Here is a 23,945-nt window from a genome sequence, read left to right as displayed (position 1 = left end):
GAGGAGGCTCTGGGAGTGCTCTGATGTTCATGTGTAGGTTTAAACTGCTGGGATGGCGAGGACGGCGGCGAGGTTGAAAGAAAAAAACATTCACATCGCTGAATAGAGAACAGCGGCGTTTGGAAACAGCCGCGGCTGCTCAGTGTCACCTTGAAAAGGTCCTTGTGTAACATGAAGATGATGACCATGCGAACTGGTGATGGAGTTGGGAACACGATGAGATAAGATGGGTCCCCGATTATGAGGCCGGTGCGCTGGCGGTTGTCATGGCAACAGCTGTCAATGGAAGCTGCAGAGGGCAGCGCTTAGATAAACGCAGCACGTATGCTTTCACGGGCGCATTCGCCGGGTTTTTACTGTATCCTTGTCAGGCCGATACGTGCTCGAGGCTTCACTTTTTTCCTGCTGTTAGGATGGGGTTAAAGGTCACGGCTGTGGTTTGGACTCTGGTCCTGGCTATGTGGCTCCGCTGTGATGCTTTAATGAACTGAACCTTTCCCAAAGGCCCCAGATTCCTAAACACAGCTGATCAGAGAGGCTGACAGGAAGCAGCCCAGGTGATTCCTGTCAGAGATCCCCTGCCGCCGCCTGTCACTGCCAGTGTTTCAAATCTAACCTGTAAGCTAGCAACAAGGAGCCACTTTGACAGGAATCACTCTGCCGTTTGGTGCTTTAATGACTTTCAGCGTTAACTGACACATTACAACATAGTTGCAGTCGGAACAGGTTGGAGCAGCAGATCCGGGGTGTCGCGGCTTTTATGGCTCGTTTGCGTAGACGTTGATTGGTTTGATTTTGCTGTCTCTCTTCTCTTGTCAGCGTTCCATCGCATCTTTGACTCGTCTGCCATTGCTTGATTGCATTTCCCCTTCTCGCCGCCCCCCCATGACAGTTTTGTACTCAACACCCCCAACGCTAATGTACGCATGGTCCTTTCATGACAGCTGCCTTTGTCGCTGCCACTCAGCTTCATTGCCATGGCTACGTGGATGCTATTCTCGTCCCCCATGTCCTCCACACCACCCCAGTTGACCATTTCCTTTTACCTCGCCTGCTGACTTTCTAGAGCCCCATATCAGTCCCTCCTCTGTTTTTCTCTTTCTTAGTTCCCCCCAACCTGACAGTCCCCCGGGGCAAGTCCCCCCTGGTGGCCCGTGAGGGTGACACAGTGGAGCTGGAGTGCCTTGTTTCAGGGAAGCCCAAACCAATAATCCTGTGGTCGCGGGCCGATAAAGAGGCGCCGATGCCTGATGGCAGCATGCAGATGGAGAGCTACGACGGCGTGCTGCGTATTGTTAATGTGTCCAGGGAGATGACGGGCTCGTACCGCTGCCAGACCAGCCAGTATAATGGGTTCAACGTGAAGCCCCGGGAGGCCGTGGTGGAGCTGATCGTCCAGTGTAAGTAGACATCTGTGGGTATTTCTCTCGGCACGTAAATGCAAATGAGGCTCGCTGTATTTTAATGTGCAGGATTTTACAGCAGAGGTATGAAATGTCTGCATTGTGTACGTAATTTTATTGCTTTGCTCAGCAGTTGTTTCCATTTATGCACCATCTTGGCCTCTGCAACCCAAATGTGCCTTTTGTTTTCCTTCTGCATCCATCTGTTTCTAATCTCTGGTGTCTTTGGTCGTGTTTGAAAGAAATCCGATTTGACTCCCACCCAGAGATGCTCCGACATTAGCGGACGTCGCACGCGTGCACGTGTCCAGACGAGCATCCCCAGGATATAGACCTGACCACAGTGAAGTGCAGTCGCGAGGGGCAGGGGTGGGGGGGTAGAGACAAGCACCCCTGTCCACCGCAAGCTTGCAACAACCACATTGACTGTCCATGGCTACAATTAGCAAGTCAATTGCAGCGATACATGTTCGTCCCTCTCGTCCAACCTGGCGTCAGGATGGAGGATTATATCTCCAAGCTTATACAGGACCAACGGTTACTCGCTCTTTTCAAACGGTACACTCGCAAACTCATTTCAAGCCAAGGTAAGACCACAACAAGGTGGCTTTTGTTGTCTTTTAAATGAAGAATGCTGATGTGAGACGTGACCCGTTAAGTGCTGCCGTTCCAGTGGTGAATCATATCCCGAGTTCGGTTCCTTTGTTTGAAAATATGATTACCATGGAGTCCACTACTTCTACTCTTTCCGCTTCTCAAGTAGCATCCAAAAATGGCTTACCGGCTAATTACGAATGGTTAATTTATTCCCCCTCGCGTTCATTTTGTATTCATTTATGGAGATTGAATGTATTCATTTGAGAGAACAGTTGAACGCGCTTGTTGTCATTTATATGAAATCTCGGCAAGTTTCCTCCCACACGGACGGATAGAAAAACGTAAACGTTCCTGCGCTGCCGCGTGATTCTCCCAGTCCTCCGTTTCCTGCCCGTATTAGCTTGCTAACAGAACACATCAGAAAGTGACAACAGCCACAACGCAAAGATTACTGACCCGCTTCCCTGACAGGTCGCCACGATCCTGGCTGCTGTTTAGCAGCAGCAGCAGCAATGCATTCTGGGTAACAGGAACAAACTGTCCAGGAAAGTTTTGGTCAACCGCTAAAATGCAGCAATTTGGGCTGGATGAGACTATATTGATTAAAAAAAAAGTAAAACTGAATGAAATCATTGCCGAAAACGAGCAAAGTCTTCATGTGAGCATCTATAAACGAGCAGTGAATGAACGAATGAATGAAAGCAAGACCTTCCCCTGGGTTCCCAAGGCCTCGCTTTCTGCTTTATTAACGATTTTTCCCTTTCAAAATAAAGCACATCTTGCAGCACAAAGGAAGCGTGTCAGGCAGAACACAAAGAGTCATTGTTCTTGAACAAATTGAATAATTGTGAAAACTACCCTGCAGAAGAAAAAGAACACTGCTGAGCGAAGAGGAAAAGAAGGCAAGCGAGCAAGTGGCCGACATTCTCCGGAGGGAATGGAGCCGGAGTTCTGAATCCAAACCCAACAGCTTGTTGAATCTTTTGTACCGTTAGCACTGCAGCTGTTTGTTTCGCTAGCCAGCTAACAGTAGCAAGCAGCTAAACTTGGATTTTCTCAATGAACTCAAAAGAAACAGAGGAGCGGAAAATCTTTCCGGGGATTTTTAGTAGCCACAGTTCTGGAAAAAAAAGTTATAATCTTTATATACATTTTTATAATCTTTAGTTCTATTAAATGGGAAATTGCGGGCCGTTGATGAAAGTCATTTTTGTTCTTTCATGAAATAAGACATCTGAAAAGCCCAAGGTACTCACAGTGGTGGGGCTGAAATCAGATTTCAATTTCACAAATAATCATAAATTACACAATAATGGAGCTGAAAGTAGCTCTTTATTACTGAAATATGGATCTTTGAGTCCTTCTGTGTAAAAAAAAAAGAGCTGGAGGAAAGTTTTGTTGAATTTATTCAGTATGTTTGGGGTTTAAAATGCAAATGTTTTAGGCGCCCATCATCTAAACTCAGATGTGATTCTGAGGGGTCAAAATGTCTCGGGGGGGGGCAATAGAATGTGACAAACAAGAAGAGTTGTCGTCAGGTGATCTTCAAGGTCTGCTGACTTGGGGGCTGCATTTGGGTCGTCAGCAGATGTTTGAAGTCCTCTGGAGACGCGACCATGCCGCTAGCTCAACTCTCCTCCTCCGCTAGCGCCTCCTCTATCCTCCCCTTCACCAAAAGCACGAGTGATTTCTCATTATGTCGTGCGATATTAATAACGATCTTCTCTTGAACTGAAGTTCTTGATGTGCGCCGCTTTCATCTGTTTGCCATCTTCAAAGCCTAAAGCGTAATGAAGGGAGATCGTCGTCCACAAATCAGCGTTGCGTCCACGTCCCTTCCACTGAGCCGCTCGTCAGACTCTCATTACCTGTTAGCTGTGACCATCAAAGCTCAACGTTAAAAGCACAACGAAACCGAGCGTGATGGGATTCAAACTGGTAGATTGGAAATGTGACACACAAACACCTCAACTTCCGGGTCACTGCAGCACGTTTTCTTCATAAATTGCTGGATTTTAACAAGAACTTCCAGACATATGGAGGTATTTAAACCTCTGATCTCTGAGCAGCAGGAAGTAGAACATCACTCCTATTGGGTGTGTTGCTGAGGGTAAACAGGTTTTATCCAGCATGCAAAGAGGCGCCCTGAACAATATGTTGCTGACTGTGATGCTTCTCCAGTTACAAAGACTTTTCTCGCTGGCTTCATTAACACAATCCGACCTTCCCTTTGTTAATTTCTCGCCTCCACTGTCGGCATGCCCCCTCCCTGCCTCCTCTTGGACTCGTCTCTCAGCATGTAAGCACAAGCCAATTCCTCCGAGCTTCCTCGCCTGCATTTCCAGGTCTCAGCGTGAGCCCCCCCAACGCCTCCCCGCCTTTGGTGGTGAGCCATGTGCAAAGCCGCCTTTAGTAGCCTAACTTGATCAAGGGACCGAGGTACAGTCTTCTGAAGCAAAGAGCATTAGAGGCGTGAAAGAGCGACTCTGGCAAGTCAACAGCTTTGATATGTAAAAAAAAAAAAAGAAGAAAGACCTGCATCTGCGGACGAGCGGGCGACGCCAGGAGGAGAGGTGGAGGCAGCGGAAGGCGTCCGCCTCTGGAGCCGTCGCTCTAATAGAATTGCAAACGCCAAATCCCAAGCTGTGACATCCTAATGTTCTTAGTCAAACTGAGTTGGCGCGAGAGGAAGTGGGGGAAGAGAGAGAGAAATGGAGGAAAGGAAGAGGAATGGAGCAGCTTCCTGTCCTAGATACCACTGTCAGCCGCAGTGATCGTGATCAAGCTGTGCTTGAGCACAGATGCACGGGAACCTTTTTATCCAGGCCTCCCCTCTGTGTACCCCCCCCCCCCCACACACACACACACACACACACACACACACACACATCATCTGTCCAATGCAACTGTGCGACTGCCCCCTCAGAGAAAGGAACTTCCTGACTGACACGCGTTCAAAACACACAAAAGGCAGCGAAAACCAGCTCATCCCTGGGTGACGGCGATTCAGCGCATGACTGCAAACAGGCTGAAATACCGATTCTAATTAACGACCCCCCCCCCCCCCCAGGCTGACTCCGGCATCGAATCGTTTCACGTTAGCGTCGTGTCTTCGGGGGAATCTCTAGATTCTCTGAGCGACGCAGTTTATTGGCCTTTTAGGCCCCAGAACCGAAGCGGTCGGCCAGAAAAGGTCGGCCAACGCACAGAAACATAAACAACAGCGGAGAGAGCCGACCAGCGGCTCGACCCAATCTAACGTTTGGCTACAGTATTCAACAGGGGGACTCATTATAAATCAGCTGGAGCGGGGTAATCAGTTCATATCGCTCTCTATATGTAAAGAGTCCCTTGTCTCCGTATACGGCTTCTTAATCTTGGATCTTGGACTATCTATCGGAGTGCCTTTAGCTTGCGAGCTCAGCTAAACCTCAAAATGCTCATGACGTTTCATTTGTGTTTCATGAAACCCGTCTGATCTTCGAGGCGTGAATGAGTAAAAGCCTTGACTGGTCATCATCTTTATTAAAGCAGCATCTGACCGCGCAGAGCGGCCGACGTTGACTCACAGGAGACGTGCAGGGGGGGCAGGAGGTCATTGTTTAAAGGATGTTTTGATTGTCTAAGAGCGCTCTTTGTCCCATTCACAGCCATCCTGAACCCTGCCTCCACGTCCATGTCAGGAGAAATGCACTCACAGAAATTTGGTCCAGGGCTACTTAGGGAAGCCTCGGCGTGGCGCCGCGGTCCTCTGCCGCACACAGGCCCACAATTTTAATGTGATTAATGGAGATTCAGAGGCTTCTCTTCGAGAGAGCAGCGAGACGCTGAGTTTGGGTAAAAGCCCAGGAAAGGCTCACTTATGAATGGCTTCATTTGAGGGAGATGAAAGCTTGTGAACAGCAGGTTGAGACGGGGGGGGGAAAAGAAAAACATGTTTTTCTTTTATTATTCTTTCTGTCTGCCTGTACGCTGTCGGACAGTGTTTGTGATTTATCGTTTCCCACATTTCCACCAGTCATTATCCTATCTAATGGAGTCCCATTAATCATAGCAGCTCCTCAGTTGATTTCAGGTTGTGTGCGTGTGTGAGTGTGTGTGTGTGTGCGCGCGCACGTGCACGTGCACTGAAATCATTCGCTTCTAATGGCCACTGCTGAAAAGTCCCACTTGCTACCCGCTGCTGCTCCTAAGAGCTTCGACTTTGAGTGGATCTCAAAAAGTTTAACTGGAGCACTTAAGCCCATCACTGGGAATAATGACAACCTCCGCACGGACGCCGCGCACGTGTGGCTTACCCAGCATGCACCGGGGGAGCGGCTCGGCTGTACAGGTTGTGCTAATTGCGGTTTAATTGCGTGAAAACATTTTGCATCTTTTCCCCCCAACACTAAAGAAATGTCCGATTATGGTTTCAGATAATGTTATTAACGCTGTTATCAAAGGATTCACAGTGGATTCGAATCCCGGCCGCTTCGGAGCAGCTCTTTAATTAATTGACGCAGATTCTGGGGCCTATTGCATTTTTAGGGCGCTCCCCTTCTCCTAGTTTTTCAACCCACGACGCCCCAACAGCAACTTCCGCGCATTGGCGTCGGAAAACTGGTTATTTCAGTTCCACAGCAGGTTCAAATGTGAACAATTATCCGAAGGTGTTTAGTTACCGAGGGAGGAGGTCACGTCCGGGCGACACTTCGCTCACACTGCAGGTTTAATATTTCCCCTCTTGCTCGTCTTCGGTGGGTGAGGTTACAGCTGTCAGACACGGAAATGCATTTTTAATTCTACATTTTAAAAGCTGGAGGTCTTCTCCCTCATCCAGACATTCCAGTTTCCTGGTTTTCCTGCGGATCGTGTCACAGCCTGCTGGCGTCTCGTGCAAATCTCCTCGGTGTCACCGCGTTAGACCGTCTCTGGGAATGTTTCTCTTCGCCATGTGTTCATGAATTAAACATGGTTGTTGTCAGTCTAACAGCTGCTATTTTCTTTTCAGCGTTGTCCTCTGTTTTTTTTTTCCTCTCTCTTCAGAATTGGTAAATTGCTTTGAGCCATTTTCCAATTTTTTTTTTCCACACAATTTCATTTGGAAATCCATCTATTTTGCAATATATTCTCCCATGTCACAGCTAATCCACGCCAGCGTTTCTATGCCGACCGCTGTCCACCTTCACCTGAGGCGTCCGTCGCTCATAGACGTTGACGCTCCTCCTTCTCTGTCCTCCTGATATTCTGGGAAATGTCCGACTCATATATCTCCCGCTCAGACCCTCCGACGGTGGAGCCGGTGTTCATGGAGATGCGCCAGGGCCTGGGGAGGCCCGTGGTCATGACCTGCCGGGTGCTGCGAGCCCACCCTTCGCGGGTGCTGCGGTTTGAGTGGCTGCTGTCGAACCGGCTGCTGCACGCCGGCGCCTTCGACGCTCAGAGAGACGAGACGGAGTACACCGTCCGGAACCTGAACCGAGACGGCCTGGGGGAGTACACCTGTAATGTCATCAATGAGGCTGGAGCGGGGAAATGCACGTTCCTGGTCACAGGTGAGGAGCTTTTGCTGATAGAGACTTTTATTTATTTTTTATTTTTTAATCCAGAATGTGTATTTGATATCAAAGATAGCGACACTAAGCTAACATTTTGAGGACAGGGTCAGCTAGCGTGGGCGGTTTGGGTGACTGTCTCCATCATTGTGGCTTTCCAGCCCTCACGTTTCCTGTGACATTTTAACATCGATTGGACGCATTTTATAACTGTTTTTCTGTTTTTGAAGGAAGAAGCCTGAACCTTTTCTTTTCTTCGTTTTTTTCATTTTCAACGCTACTCGGTAAAGGTTTTTTGGGTCAGTCCAAAATGAAACAGCAGATAATCAGTTTAAAAGGGTTTCTAGGGGGGAAACGTCCACGTCACCGAGCTCGTGTCCAGGAAACACTTTGCAATGGTGCACATTCTGTAACAAACCACAACGACAGTGCTTCCTGTCCTTTCAGGGGAAATTATTAACTGTCAGCAAATGCGAGGTTCCGATCTGCTCTTGTCTAGTTTGTAAGGAAAGTCATCCCCGCGCTCTTTAGCTGCGATCTTTAGCTCTTAATACACAAACACACAGGTCATGTTAGCATGCAGCTCGCTAGACCCGCCTTGGATTCCTTCTCCTTCAAGTTGCATTTGATGGCAGCAATTTTGCTGTCACACATCTGCATTTGTAATCCAGCTACTTGAGGCTGCACTCCAGGATGGAGTCTAATTAGGGCCTTCACTCAGAACTAGGGCAGCTGAAATTGCCTCTTCAAACATGTAGCAACTCTTCTCTCATTGTATGTCACAAGTGCACGATGCTGCTTCAAATACTCTTTTATTTGGAGGAAGAAAGAAGGAGTCCAGGTCATCGGCGTGAATAGGAGGTCACTACGGCTACACCTGGGGGGGGCGGACAATGGAGATTTTTTTTTTTCCCCCGGGAGAAATTGCTTCTATCATCAAGAGTTGCGGGTGTCTGTCTTCAGGTTGGCTGTTATGACAAGACCAAATGAGTTTGCTGGTGCTGACCGCAGGAACTCTGGCCAAGCTTTCAATTTCCCCGGCCCCCCATTAGTGAAAAGAGCTGCGGGGTCACGGGAGCAACATCTGTCACTTTGATCCTCCGTCGCTGTGGTGCTCTTTCACGCCATTTCGTCTAAACGGCGATTTAGACGAAATGATTTAGACTTCTGATTGTGCTCCTGTTCCCCCGGTCTTCTCCAGGGAGACGCCCCTCCACTGTCATCCATACTGCCCCCCGAATCGGTTCTGTCTGATGGAAGGGATGTGCAAATTCCCCATCAGCTGTTCGTTTTCTCAGCAGGACCAAAGCTTTCTGACTCCCTCGTCCTGCCTCTCCTCCACCTCTCTCTCCCTCTTTCATCCCCTCCCTCATCTCCCGGTGCTCCACCAGTCCCACCCAGTGCTCCAGATTCTCCCCATCTGGACGCGGCAGTTGCCAAAGGTGGGGGGGCTCTTTTAGCAGGGGCATGGTGCAGAAAATCCGCTCCGGTTCCTCCCACCATCCGCAAAATTGGCGAGCCAGCACCAGCTTCTACTCTTCGCCACTTCCTGTCTCCCCACAAGTTGGAGGGAGGCATCTTTGAGCTGCAGCTCATGAAATATTTGTGCTTGTGTAGAGGGAGTAACTGGAGCTGTTTACTGTGCAGGTAGACATGTGGACCCCCCCACATACACACACACACACACACACCACCACCACCACCTCTCTCTACCTGGCTTTCCCACTGTTGGTGTGGAGATAACGCAATAGATTTTAGCCCAAAGTCATAAACTCACAGATGCAGCCGGCATGTGTGTCTACACACACACGTAGCCGGGCGGGCGGAGTCAAGGGTCAGGCTCTTCTCTGCTGCTGCGCCGGCGGACTCTGGGTGTGCACGTGCATGGATACACACGCGCTGAGCCTGCTGGAGGGCCAGTGGAAACACTGGGATGGCTGTTGAGGGACAAGTGGGAGCCCACGAGAGGATGAAATGAGCCCAACAGAGCCGTGGCCCATCAGTCGGATGAGGATCCTTGATGATGTCGCACACTTGTTTTCAAGTTGATAAAAAAATGAATATCCTGTCCTGTTTAAGGCTTTTTGCCACGATATCATGTATCACACACGGTCATATTGCTGTTTGAAAGCGGCGTCACCCAACTCCCCCCTGAGCCATAAAGAGAAGTTTGAGTTGATAAAAAAAGTTCCTTCACTATTGAAGCCGTTTGTCTCCCTCCTAATTGTGCAGACTTTAGCGTCTCTACTTTCAGCAACTTTCGGGGACGGCGCAGCCTGCAAATGTGCTCCCGCTGTTGGAAACAACGTTGTTGGATTCTCCCACGTTTAATTCTCCTTTCTGGCAGTCACAGAACAATCTCTGACAGCGTTCAGATACTCATTGTCTGCATTTGGCGTGTTTCTCCTCAGAAAATGAGTTCAGATTTGGACACAATGATGTGCCTGTCTGCTCCCCGTTTCCCCTCTTTTTTGACTGCACCATTGTTCCCAGAGCTGCAGCAGTCGGGCTGTAGAAGCGTCTGCTCAACGGCAGCCGCCTTTAGGATGTACAGGAACACTCTCGGTTCCGTCCCCCCCTCCCAACCGCCTGCTCATGTCTCCCCAGCCGGCTTTCTCTGTCAGAGTTGGGTTCGTGGACCTGCTGTGCGTCCGTATGTGATCGCCCGTCCGTCGTGCACCTTATAGCAGCGAGCTTTACCATATGGTGGGATGAAGCTCTGTCCTGGGGAGGAAAACGTGCTTGCAGAAAAGAAAAAAAAAGGGAATTCTGCAAACAGGGTCAACTTCTTGCCAGGAGGCTCTGCTGAGCTGTTATTAGTCATTGCATTGGTTCTGCTGTTATAAACAGATTTGAGGAGGGAGGGAAAAAAAATCAATTAGATTTTTTTTAACGCCCCGTGTTTGATGTCTTCTGCGGGGTATCAGGCAGTTTACACGTGCCAGGTAATCTGCTTTACCACGCGGGAGATATTATTAGAAGTGAGGTCCGTTTCTTCACGCCGCACTGAAAATTCAATTTAAAATGAGGAGAAATTCCCTGCGCTCTTCCCGCCAATACAAAGTGACGGCCGATCAGTGAGGAAACCGTCACGCTGATCTTAATTACCGCTGAGGTTTTCTAAAGGCGTTTGTATGTGCAATAATGCTCACATTTGCATCTCCATATGGAGGCGTTCCAGCCTCTTCTTATAACAGCCCGCGGAGACGCATTCCATCGACTTCCGGACGCAAACGACAGTTGGATGATCAGACATTCCTCCGGATTTCAGTAAGGAGCTGATCAAGCGGGATCAGCATGATCAGCAAGCAACTCAAAGCAAAGTTGATCCAATGTGGTCCGTGATTAGAGCTGATCTAACCAGTCAGGGACCAGTGGGAATGGGAAGGCTGCTAGTAGTTGTATTTCTGCTTCTGGTCACCAGCAGGGTGCTGGAGTCTATCCCAGTGGTCACTGGTTGAGCGGCACCAACACCCACACAGGAAATCTAGTCATTATCTAACCTATAGGAACTCTTCTTACCCCCATTTCATGTAAAATGTTATAATAAGGGAGTGGCCAGGCCAATTAGACATCATTAGTTTTGCTCATTGTATTTGGTTATCCCCACAATAACGCTAGCTTATCTAAGGCCGCTAACCGTCCCTCAGATTGCCACTCCTCTAATCAAAAGGGTGATTTACAGCATTGATTTCTGTCTCATTACCGTCTGCAGACTGTTTAGTGCGGCAGCTCCTCATTTTCCCCCTATCTAAGGTTAAATGAATGCGGATGCAGCAGCGCGGCGGCTGATAATTACACGTGCTCACAGAATGTCGCTGCTACGTTTGAAGGGCTGTAACAAGACGTGGCGAGATTTCCGCGCGCCCCAGAAGCCTCTCGAGCAGCCTTACATGCAGGCATTCATCACCCCAAGCAAATCCACAATTCACAGCTTATTGCCTTTTCTTTAAACTAAACGAGTCCATTTAGCCTCTGATTGAGGCCGCCTTGAGATCGAAAGTAATGAATAATGTAAGCGAGGTCATTTTATCTTCATTATGGTTATTAAAAATTACATACAATGGTCATTTTATACAATCCAAACAGCAGAGAGGAACAGACTAAAATAATAAAGTCATAGTTTTAAAGGGCAATTTATATCTAATTGCAGCAAGCTTCCACATATTACCTATTATTATTGGGTGGGGGGGGGGGATCTATTCTATGTAATTATAAAAAATAAAATAAATGATTCAGCCCTCTGCAGATGATGAGCACTGAGGCATGAATCATTTTTCTATCTCCATCCGCTCCAGGCAAGGCGTATCCTCCAGAGTTCTACTATGATACCTACAACCCCGTGTGGCAGAACAAACCCAGAACCTACAGCTTCAAGCTCCAGTGGACCCAGATGAATCCCAACGCTGTGGACCGCATCGTAGCCTACAGATTAGGCTTCAGGCAGGTGAGACGACCTGGAGTCCAGAGCGCCTCGTACTTGTTCATTTTGATCCATTTTGTCATCCAAAGGAAAAAGAGTGGTGAATTTGAGCACTTTTGAACCTATTGTGGCTTTTTTAGCCACTTTCATTGTGCAATATCTGTGTTTCCCGTTTGAAATGTTGGTTTTTCCTGTCTGTCCTATTCTCCTGCATTCTTCAAGGATGTTGGAGTAGAGCTGTGAGGGGAACGGGGGCAGCTGAAATCCTGTCAGAGGCTGTTGTTTCCATGAGTTCTTGTGGTTCTAATTGCCACTGTTTCCTCTTTTCATCTGAAGCTGAAAGCTGAAAAGAGCAAACAGAAACCCTGCAGAGAGAGAGCAAACATAGCTGCTCCTCTCCTGCTCCTCCGATGACAGGCTTTCACCACTGATAGAGGCCACGTGCGCTTTGTCTCTCACCAACCTCACGCTCCGTCCCTCTCTTTCTAATTGGCCTTTCCAGGTTTACAAATCACCGTGAGTTTAAATTAGCGCTGCATGCTAGCAGCGCAGGTTCTCCCAGGTGGGGAAAAGCACATGTGTACATTCAGGCCATCTCATCTGAGCTGCGAATTAGCAGCTATATGCACAAATGTTGCTTTGGCAATGAATAATAAAGCGCCATGTTTGTTTCACGCGGGACCCTCGAGGAAACGGAGCTGGAAAATGCATTTGTGCACCGGAGTGATTTGCTGTCAGCCATTTCAGCACGCTAATAAATGATGTGTAATAAATGATGGATGGATGGATAGATGGATAGATGGATAGATGGATAGATAGATCCATCCATCCATCCATCCATCCATCCATCCATCCATCCATCCATCCACTTTTGCAAGCTATTCCCACCCTGAGAACCTCACAAGCAGCCCTGGTGATGGAGCAGGCAGCTGTTTTTGCCCTTTTCCTAGTAGCGCGCAGGTGGAAACCATCTGGGTTCCCCGTAAAAGCGAGGGTATTGAAACAAGTGGGCAGAGTTGCCATCGTGGGAGAGATGCCATACATGAGTGCTTTTTTTATTTGGAAGGATTTAAAAAAAAAAAAACACAAGTTGCTGCTGCGTAGCGAACTGTAATCAATAAGCCACAACGTCTGTGGGGACCATGTGCAGGATGAGAAGTAATGGGATGAAAACTATGTAAACAGAGGTCGCCCTTGAGCGCAGATATGGTGATTTGCTGAACATTAATGGGAATCAAAGGCAAAAAACGCCTCCATTAAACAGTGGGAGCATCGTTCAGGATGAATAAAAAGTGAAATGTGTTTCTTAATCGATACCTGAGCTATGATTGGATTTGCACATTTAGCACAAATTGCTTTCTCGTTCAGTCTTCTTGCACTTGTTTGGAACTCGGGGCGGTCGCTGAATAGCGTTGGCTGGAGTTCGCCTGCAGCCTCAGAGCGCTCAGACACAATTACGGCCATTTTATGCAGAGCGCCTCCATTTTCAGGGGCTTTGCAGCCCCTGGACAGGCTGACACAATCACAGAGATGACGGAAGAACAGTGTGGAAACGAGGTCCAGCCTGTGGTCTGGAGCCAGCAGACGGCACCAGAAGCCGAGAGTCTTCCACCCCAGACCAGTAAAACATCGACAAGCGTTATTCATGTGGACGTTTACCATCATGCCCGACTCATCTTTAAGGACAAAAAGACACTTCTGCCTACCGAATACAACAACTAGCTAAACACAAGGGGCGAATGAATAGTAGGATTTCATGGTTTTAACCACAGTAACATCAATAATCAACTACATAACATATGGCAGCGTGCTGAGGACCTGTGGGGGGTGCAGACACATGTCCGCCCTCAGCTCTCCACTAAAGATTTTAGGGCTTTCAATCAATAGTCAATAGAATGCTTTCTAAATTGCCCCAGCCCAGAGTTGTAAATAAACCTGGACTTGAGTGACTAAACAATCATTAATATAAGTGGGCTGCTGTCCAGTAATCTGCTTTAGTGACGCATCGACACAAAAGAGATAAGAGCTCTTATTACTGAGGTGATACGCCGGTACAGCGCCGGTCCAGATAATTAATCGGAAATACCGAGTCGGGACGGCTGCTTTAAATCTTGCATGCCCTGCTAACATGTGGGGCGCCAAATGTTGACGCAGACTGATGGAGTAGCATTTGTTTCTTAATGCGTGCTGCGTCTTTTATGAGGTAGTTTGTCATGTCCATTAATGAATATCACTGCTCAAAGGAAAACAGTCTTTTCCCCGTCATGTGTGACCACGCTGATATTTTTAAAAGGCCTCCGCTTCTTTTCGCGCTTCTTTCCTGCTGCTCTCTGCCATCTTATCCGAGAGCGTGGCGCCCCAACAGAACGGGAGGGAACGTTTTGAGGGAACAGACAGGAGCGAGCGCTCCATCTGCTGCTGGGATCGGAAGACCCGGCAAGCTATTTACCTGCTCTGTAATTGTGATGAGAACTCGCACCCCGTAATTGTGGATCATCCAATTACGTAACTGCTTAATTGGTATTGTTCACGCACGCGGGCGGGCGGGCAGACTGCGCCTCGCCGCCATCGCTCCCTGTCTCACGCACGCTCTGCTCCTCTGAATGGGAAGGACACGTAAAGTCTCTAATTGTAATGCAAAAGCTGTAACGCGTCTTTGTGCGGCTCTTCCCCTCAACTGATCCAGGAGGATAAAATGCGCCCGTCTTGTCTTTCTTTTGCCCTCAGCAAACACAAACTTTACACCGGCGCTTCTTTGAGTTTCCGACGGGCTGTAGTGTAGCGTTTAGCATTAGAGGCGATCTCTGCTTTTCCTTTGATCCCTGAGCTTATCCGCTTTGCCGCGAGGGCCAGATGTGTGTCCACAGTCCTGCAACGATAATCTTCCTGTGAAGTTCTGGTGGAAAACTATTGTCCGGGTCCTCACAACGTCTGCAAAACACACACAGCGATGCGAGCTTTCCATATTTGTCCCAGTCCCCCGTTAGCCATGAAGCTCATTTATATCTAGAGATAAAAAGATATACGTCCAAACACCGGACGACTTAAAACGCGTGACTCGACTGGAACGTGTGGAAAGTTATTGGCTAACAGGTGGGAGCATCTGTCAACGCTTTATCGCTCCTAATGAACGGCCGGAGGTCTAAAAGTTGTAGAGCCTTCAGAACTTTTAAGTTTGATGGATGATGCCCCATCCGTCGTGCTGAATCTGTGTTAACGCAAGACGACTTTCACCACCTTTGGCGTCTCTTCCCGTCCAGATGGGGCTGGAGCGTTGGTGGGTGCAGGAGATCCCCGTGGACGGGCCCATCAACAAGGGAGAGCTCATGAGCCACAACCTGACCGATCTCATCAAACCCGAGTCCTACGAGGTGCGCCTCACTCCCATCACGCGTTTCGGCGAGGGGAACTCCACCATCCGGATCGTCAGGTACAGCGGTGAGTGCTCTTTGTGAACTCTAAAGCTGTGAGTCCACCGACGCCCGCGGCGCCCAGGAGGACGCCAGCGAGCGCTTTAAACATTTGTCTTCTGCCAGAAGCTGCGGGTGGAGGATTTACAGCCGCAGACGACCGTTTTATCCCGTTAGAACTCTAACAAGAGTTGGTAGCACATGTTCAAGAGGAAAAGCCTCATCCGATTTCCCGGGAAGGTGTTATTGAAGATGTCTGGGCCGCGTATTCAGAAAGCTTTAATAACTGACTGTAAATCAACCAGAAAAAACATCAGTTCTTTTTTCTATCGCATCAAAGACTTTAAAGCATTTCAATTATTTAAACATGCAAAATAGGCCATGGACCAAGAACAGACGGGCCTGTTTTCTCTAGAAGCAGGATTTATTTTTTATTTTTTGAGCACGTGAGTCCTTCACATCTGTCTCTAGGAGATGGGATTTGTCTCCACGCATGGTTTTTTAATTCTTTTCTTTCGGAATGAGAGATGCTCTTTCATTGCTTTACCTTTTATTTTAACAGTGTGTGGGCTCTTGTGGAAAATAACTTAAAATCTCTAAAAGGATGATGTAAAATAACGCTGGAGGATGAAACCCAGGAAACTGGGATTTGAGCGCGTGACCCTCTTGCTCTGAGGCTAACGACACACTTACAATGAAATAAGTGGACTTCATAAAATCGGCTCGGTTATTCTTCCCGGAATGAAAAAGAAAATGATAAAAATCCTCATTAAAGCATACTGTGTAATGAAATATTCAAATAATCACGCTGTATCTGAAAACAGCTGAGAAGGGATATAAACCAGTGCAGAAATGGCGATTAGCGGCCACGGCGTGCCCAGTAGGACCGGTCCTGCCGCCTGTTTTCTGCCTGTCCGTCACCGCTGAGGTATTCCGGCCTGGAAGTGCTGCAGCTTTCCGAGTAATTAACTTCTGCCGAAGCTCGTCATCGGTGGTTAAAGAGAAGAGAGTAGAAACTAGAGCGTGATTAACCGTCTCTGCCGTTAGTCTTGTGCGAGCACATACATTGTTGTGTGGAATTAACCCTGGACTCAACAGGGCTGAAGTGAGTCAATTTGAATCCAATCTAAGTGAAATTGAGAGATTCAGTTCTAATTTAGAAGGAGTGGTGAAAAGAGGGCGGCGGAGGACGCCCAGCAGAGAGGGCGAAGTAAAGATCCAGTACAAAGGAAGGAAAAAAGGGAGATAAAAGGCCCAGTGAAGGAAGGGGAAGGGGAAAAGCAGCCATAACCAATGAGCAAATCAGCTGCCCAATAAGAGACTCCACTAATTATCACTCCAGGGCTGCTCAGTCTTCCCAGCACAGCAGCATTGCTGAGCACAATTCACTCACACTACGGGCTTTAGAAGACGCAGCGGCATGAAAAATGTAAGACTGTTCCTGGTCCTCGCGAGTGAACGCTAGCATGGTTGATAGCGGTTGTTGCTGGGCAGCGCGCCGCGTCTCCTGGTCACATCGTTGCTACGGGAAGTTTGGGCTGGTTGGGGTTCGGTTCAGAGATTCCTTCATCACTTCCTGCCACCAGCGGCGTAGGAAGGGAAAATTAAAACATTAACGTTGGCATGCTAAAGGCAGCGATTGGCCAAGTTTAGGTATTAATATTCTAGTCAGAGGGATGAAAACCAACAATGGCCCCGCTGGCGCTGAGTGGTTTCACCGGCCCTCGTGTGCGATACCTTCGGGGAACTCAGACAGTCTGCAGGTGGTTAATGAGCTACGGCTAATGGCAGCTTAACTCCACTGCACATCAGCCGGAACAGCCACGGTCAAGGCGGCTGGATCCAGTTTTTACTGCGGAAGGTTCCGCCTTTTACACTTTCATCACCTCCTCTGGTTTTTCTGGCTGAATTTTTTTTTTTTTTTTTTTGCGAGAAGCTTCAATAAGTGCTTGAAAAATCGTCGCGTGAGCCTTATGATGGTGCCCCAGTCGGCCGAGCGCTCGCTGCGACGCCTTGAGAGGCGACGGCTGCCGCTTTTCTGTGGGTCGGGGAGGAACCACAAAAGCAGTTATGACGTCCCCAGCTGTGGGATGAAGGATGAGTGTGTCAGCCGGCTCCAAAGATGCTCCTTTAAATTCCACTGCACTGACAAACTCAGCATCTGTTTGATGTTCCTCATAACTCCTCTGTCCCTTTGGTCTCCTCCAAGACCGAGGATTTAACGCTTAAATCTCCTCTCAACCCTCTCAGTGCTGCCATTTCTTAATTCGCCCATTTTATGCAGCTCATGGTGCTATAAACAGTAAGATGCCTGTCCTGGAGTCAAAACCCAATAAATCTGCCGCTAACTGCAGCTTCCTGCACCTGATATTTCTTCTGCCATCTGTGGAATTTCTGTGTCGTTTCAGGCTTCCTGATAAGAAACAGCATAAATTGTCACTCGTTATGAAATGCTTTGCACAACGGTGTGCGTGTTTAGTTATAAATGAACAGCTACTCAACACCAGTTACAACCAGTTAAGTCTAAATTACCTTTCTGCCTGGTGTTGCAAGGTCTTGTGTTTTCCCAGAAATGTTTAAAATAGCCCTTCTGGGAGAAGCTCTCTGCTGTGAGCACGCAAGCTAACAGCGTGACACAGTGAAGCTAGATTGCTGCTATACAACCGCAGCCGTTTGTCAACTGTACGCATGATCTGGCTTGTTTTTTAGTGTTTAGTGCAAATAAATGTGCATCCTACCAAAGACCCACACTGTCCCCTGTTATTTGTTATTATCTATTCGCCATCACAATCGCCACCTGCAGTGCGTCCGTTACATGGCTGATCAGAGCAACACTGATCTGGTCTCACTCACTGGACAATATGTGCCTAACAACGAGTCAACGACGGTCGCTTCCCCCTGTTATTTTTCTTCACTGAAAATTAACACGGGAACACACAGAACATTGAAAACACGGCCATTTCCATGCCGGGCCACTAGTTGGCAGCGCACTCACGCGTTCTCAGTTTTGATGGCCGATTTGACCAGTGACGGGCAACCTCCCGCCAACGCGCTAAAACATTTCCTGAAGTTGCCTTTGCTAACGCCGGGGGCACGATTGCGCCACCAAATGCTGACGACAGTTCGCTAGCGTGTTCCGTGACTTTGCCACCGTGCCCTTGACCCGAGGGGCACCGCGGCACGATGCTGCTGTCTCATTTTTTGTCAGGATGATTAAGGGAAACTTCTGATCCCATTTGGCCGAGCTGTTGTTGTTCCAGCCGATGTTGTGAAGTCATGGCTGGCCATACGTCCCCTCCATAAGAAAAAGAAAAACGCGTAGCTGGGATTGACCGCGAGGCGCTTGGCTGCGGCCGCAGCTTTGCCTGCTGCTCTGTAACGTAGCTGCGAGTCAGTGGGCGGGGACGGCAGCCAAGATGGAGTCAGTGTTTGTGTATAGGGGTGCCTCTCCGGGCCGCTGTCCTTCGGCGGTCAGCGAGCTCACTTTGTGTTTCCATCAAGCCGGGGCTGCTGGGATGTGGGGCACTCGTGCATCAGGCTTTGGCCTCTCGGGCAGGAAAATTGAAACACAGAGTCAAGCGAGCGCCGAAAGAGGGGCTAAAGACGCGTCGCAGGAGAACGGCTGCATAAAAATGTGAATATTACGGAGAAAAGAAGGAAGTCTTTGGATCGTCGGGCCACTCTTGTTAGGGAATAACAGTTGGGCAGTTATTTAAATCAAATCTGTTCAGATTGAGGTGTGGAAGCTTGAAATGTCCTGTTTTGGGTGAGCAGCCTGTGCTGCTCTGCTCTCTGCCGCTCCGCCTCTGTAGGGATGAAATGTGCGCTCCCAGTAGTCTCAAAAGAGACGCAGGAGGAATGATGGGAAGTCTGGCGGAGGGAACGAGTCCTCTCCGGACTGATGTTGGGATGCAGGTATTCCTGCGGTCGGTTACGTAAAAGATTATTAAAGCTTGCACTCACCGGGGGAGCGCCGCCCCCGTTCGCCCCCTCTTGTAATCAGGCTTCAGCTGCAGCGTTGCAGCTCACTGAATCTTTTATATGATTTAATCAGAAATGCGCCGGTTTGTTTTCTCTCTCTTCCCGAGCGTCTCAGACTTTATCTCTATTTTGTGCACATTGCAGTGGACAAGCGGCGCATTCCAACGAGAGACGGGGGAAACTGGAAAGAAAATCGCCACCTACGCCAGCGCTTATTAGAAAGAGCAATTCCACGAGCCCCGCGGTGCTTCCCCACTCCTCAGCACATGTTTTCCTTTGTAGGAATGATTTGCTATTACTCACTTTAATTGGCTGGATTAAAATCAATTCCCTCCATGAACAGAAAGGTTTCATAAATCACGCCGCAACGCGCTTTTGTGCTAAAGCCGATGTATCTCATCTATTCCGCCGGTCAGCAATCGATCACAGGAACGCCCATGAATCTTCTCGACAGGTTAAATGGTATTTACTCTGCAAAAAGTGAAGTGCCGATTAACTGGCTTGTTGCACGCGCCGGGATGCCCTTGACCTTTTCCCGCATTTCCTCCGACGCTCGCTTCTCAAACGGTCAACGAACCACGGCGGTCGGAATTCCAATGGCGTCTTGGACACGTTTCCCGTGGGCTCCAAACATGGGCGCCGGCGGACCGCCACGTGGGATGATTAGTTGTTTTTGTGATTTATCGCAGCCTTAATGGAAATATGAAAGCAGCTCAACGTTTTCCATGGAAGTCACCTTGAGGTGGGACATCAGCGGTGGCGAGGGGCCGCTTCGCTTGAACATTATTAACGCGGTCGAGCGGGAGTCCAGCCGGACCCCCGATCCCCTGGCCTTTTCCTTTGCTGAGAGACAGGGACGCGCTGACGTCACGTGTCGTAAATCCCCGATATCGTCTTTTATGGCTCCGCATGATCATCGCATTTCCAAAAGTTACACACTGTTAAAGCAAGACGGCACAAACAAATACGGAGCGTGGGCCCTCTAACGCGCTTCCAGGGTGTTAATATCATCGGACCACATCTCCGGCCTTCCCGAGGGCTCCATTTGCTTTTACGGCGGCGCAGCGCCGAGCAAAGTATGCAGGTTTTATACGTGCGGCCTTTTATCGGCGCCGTGCCGAAGAGATGAGCCGGATGAAAGGGTAATGGGAGGGGTCACGCGTGCATGCCCGTCAGCCAGCCAAGCTCTTTGTTCTTCTCTTTGGAATGCGATAGTTTGGGCCCCTTCCCAGGTGTCCTCCGTGCACGTTTCCTGTGTTTTGAGCCTCACCTGCAGGCAGCTCTGTGCTAACGACTCTCCCCGGCCTTCTTCTCTTTCACAGCGCCCATCAACCCTCACCTGAGTAAGTAATCTTCACCTTGCTTCGCATGTTCCACCACACTTCCATCTCACACACTCCGCCGCCAGAACCGTGGCGCAGCCGCACGCCCCCGGGGAGCTCTGGCTCTCCACACGGTGGCGCAGCGTTCCAAGCCGCGTTCCTACGTGGCGCCAAATGAAGTCTGATGATTAAGATGTTCCTGCTGGAGTCCGGAGCCAGGCGCCGCCGGGGTTGCGCGACATGTCGATGGCGGGGAGCAGGCGCCGCCCGCCATGCAGCCAGCATGTTTGGACGTACCTGAGCACCGTAGAAGCATCAGCATCCAATGTTTACTCCCATTTCCAACGCACTTCGTTGTAGAACCGTTCAATTTATGCACGCCTTGAGATCCGGCGCTTCATCATTGTTGGCTCTGCTGCGCCGCTCTGCTGTGCATTGTGCTGTCTTTATTTCGGTGTATATGTGTATATTTTTTGGGGGGGTAAGCGTTCATGCCAACATTGGCAGCACAATAACAAACATCCAAATCATTAACATCATTATTCAAATCCCTGAAGGGGCCCACCTCACCTGCATGCCTCCCACCTCCTCCGCCTTCCCCCAAATCCTCCTATCTCAGCGGGCGCAGGAGGCAAAATCGTTTAGTTTAGCTCGCGGTGGATGGAGGCCGCCGGCGTCTGGCGCCGGGAGCGAGACCTCCATTTAAATCTGCATGCCTGCGAGGAGAGAAGTCAAGAGTGCCTCTGACCCGCTCCTCCTCCGCCACCTTCCCTCTCTGGTCTCCTCCTTTCACTCCAGCAGCATCCCTCGTCCTCCCCGTCCACCCCCTCGGGCCCGGTCTGCCTTACCACCATTACCTGAGTAAAAGCTGCAGATTCGGCTCCTCTCAAGGTCGCCACGCCAAACTGCTCCTAGCCACATTTTAATAAATCGATGAATATTTATCAGCACACACTCCTGCTAGTGGATTCTTAATGCTTTGTTTTCCACTATCCTTTTGAGGACATTTCTCAACAGCCCTCAAGTCCTGTTTTTTTTTTTTAAATTATTGTTTCCTCACTTGGATCAAACGACGGTTCCGACATTGTTGAACCTGCCAGCGCTGCTTCGTTAAACCCGGTCCATGGGTTATCACCCCACGCACGTGAATTCTGATTAATCATCAGCACGTGCACTGTTGGCCTAACGCGTGACCCGTCGTAACCTCGACGAGACTTTCAATTGCTTCTCTGCGGGGGTGAACTAGTGCGACATTCACTAGTTTGAAAACCGCAGTGGAGGGACGGAGAGAGGGAGGCAGGAGGGGTGAAGGAGAGGAGGAGGACGGTGGAGGGGAGGCTAATATCGCCACCTGAATATCTGCTCCAGAGAAGATGAAGAATGATGGAGGTCGAGGGAGGCGGTGGCCATTTTAAAACCTGATTACCCAGAGAGCCACTAGTGAGCCACTGTGAAAACACCCAAGGTCAAGAGCTGTGGTTTAACTTTAAATCACCCAAGAAAGTCACTTTTACGCGCTCGCCCCACAACACGGAGGAGAAATTGCGCGTCTGATCACCATCGCAGTGACCCCTCCTGGGTTTCTTGTCAACATCGACCCTCCGACAGCTCATAAATATTTATGGTCTTTTTATCTGCTTTCCTTAGTAAAACACTGTAACCTTATTGAACGGAGTCTACCGTCGGCTTTCACAGCAGCTTTTAAAAACAGTTCTTACACACACACACACACACACACACACACACACTTTGCCATTAGCTGTTCTCTGGGTGCGCTGTTCCTTCTGCTGAGACTTCTGTCTGAACTCAGCCCAACTCGATGTTGTTCTCAGGGAAACTACCAAGTAGTCGTTAACATCTGCAGTCACGCAAAGGTCGCACCTTAATTAAGAAATCTACACACACGTGCATACCCACCCACACACACACACACGCGCACGCAACAGCGAACGGGGAGTTTGAGGGCTTGCTCTGCTCTGTCGCTCGCCAGGAGAGTTCCACTGCAGCTTCGAGGACGAGCCCATCTGCATGTTCACCCAGGACAAAAACGATGATTTTGACTGGACGCGGCACAGCGCCGCCACCCGGGACACCAAGTACACACCCAACACCGGGCCCAGCGTGGACCGCACCGGTTCCAAGCAGGGTAAGGAAGCGGCGAGCTTGATTTTTAACCTAAATAATAGTTTTATCATTTACAATGTAGCGACAAGATGCAACTGCTGAGAATGCTTTTGCTTTGAAGTTTCCATTGAAAGTTGAAAGGGACATAACTCCAGTCATTTGTAACATGAAAGATTTCGTTCAGATGAGGAGAAAAATAACAGCAAACACAACAAAAACAGACACACGATCCCATCCATCTGCTTCCTGGATTGGAAGGAAAGCCTCGGTTGAATGCACATATTTAAATAGACATGGCTCTGATCTTTTCATGCCGAGCATGCTGCATCTATACATCCCCTCAGTGCATATAAGGCAAACACTGCAGTTATCTCTCATCACTAAATTATGCAAACATAATATTTAAAGTTAGGTGTGTTTGAAATTAAACGGGTGCTCTCCTCATGGCACCATGATGTAGGATAGAACTTAAGAGCTGAGAGACTCCTGCATATTCTTTATCACTTGTTATCTGGATCATCTTTTATCTTTAGTCTTTTATAGTCATTGTTTCCAGGAAGAGATAATTAAAGAATTAATAAAATTGGATTCCAGAGGAACTCGTCAGGGGAATCTATTGAAATACAGTGCACCGTGAGTGCCCATTAGGCCGCCGCGGCACCAGCGGCGGCAGCTGAAGCAGTAAATAATGCATCGGCTCTAATCACCTAATGGTTTCAAAACGACCAGCATTTTATCACTGGCCCCATTACTCTTTGCTTATAATTATCTGATCCAGGGTTCAGCTGGCAGATATTCCATTTGATTTTTGACTGGAGGGACGTCCTCTGCAGCCTCCGTGTCCCTGCCTGTGATTGGATCCAGATTACGCGGCTTCCACACAATCGTGGCGCCGCCATCCCTAACCGAGTGGACAGTGCTGTTATCATCTCGGTTAGATCTATTAGCTGAAGGAGAAGTGTGCTTTGTGCAAATCCCTGCCACTTATCTCTGTCATTGAAGGTTTCGTTCTCATCACGCAGACACTGAATGGACGAACAGAGAGCTGGTTTTTACCAGGGTTCTTGTGTCCGTCCCCACTCAAATGTGTAAAAGCTCCTGATGCAGTACGAAAACAGACGCGTCTCCTTTAAAGCATATGATGTTGA

The 23,945-nt window shown here is 48.9% G+C and overlaps 1 protein-coding gene across 6 annotated transcripts in view; it reads left to right on the top strand.

The window, feature by feature from the left end:
- LOC101062639 (MAM domain-containing glycosylphosphatidylinositol anchor protein 2) overlaps positions 1-23,945 on the top strand; it is a 103,528-nt gene that overhangs the window by 68,610 nt on the left and 10,973 nt on the right. For 4 of the 6 annotated variants that reach the window (XM_029849401.1, XM_029849400.1, XM_029849405.1 and 1 more), the window contains 6 exons: positions 1,080-1,400; positions 7,265-7,537; positions 11,836-11,984; positions 15,221-15,398; positions 20,674-20,694; positions 22,664-22,819. In XM_029849401.1, the coding sequence (XP_029705261.1) occupies positions 1,080-1,400; positions 7,265-7,537; positions 11,836-11,984; positions 15,221-15,398; positions 20,674-20,694; positions 22,664-22,819 (1,098 nt within the window). The remainder of the gene's footprint in view (positions 1-1,079; positions 1,401-7,264; positions 7,538-11,835; positions 11,985-15,220; positions 15,399-20,673; positions 20,695-22,663; positions 22,820-23,945) is intronic. The other 2 variants (XM_029849403.1, XM_029849402.1) reach the window with 1 other exon arrangement.

Source organism: Takifugu rubripes, chromosome 16 (genome assembly GCF_901000725.2).
Source record: "Takifugu rubripes chromosome 16, fTakRub1.2, whole genome shotgun sequence".
In the NCBI taxonomy this organism is placed as follows: Eukaryota; Metazoa; Chordata; class Actinopteri; order Tetraodontiformes; family Tetraodontidae; genus Takifugu; species Takifugu rubripes.
Note: the sequence above shows the minus strand (reverse complement) of the source record. Positions and strands in the feature narration are given on the sequence as shown.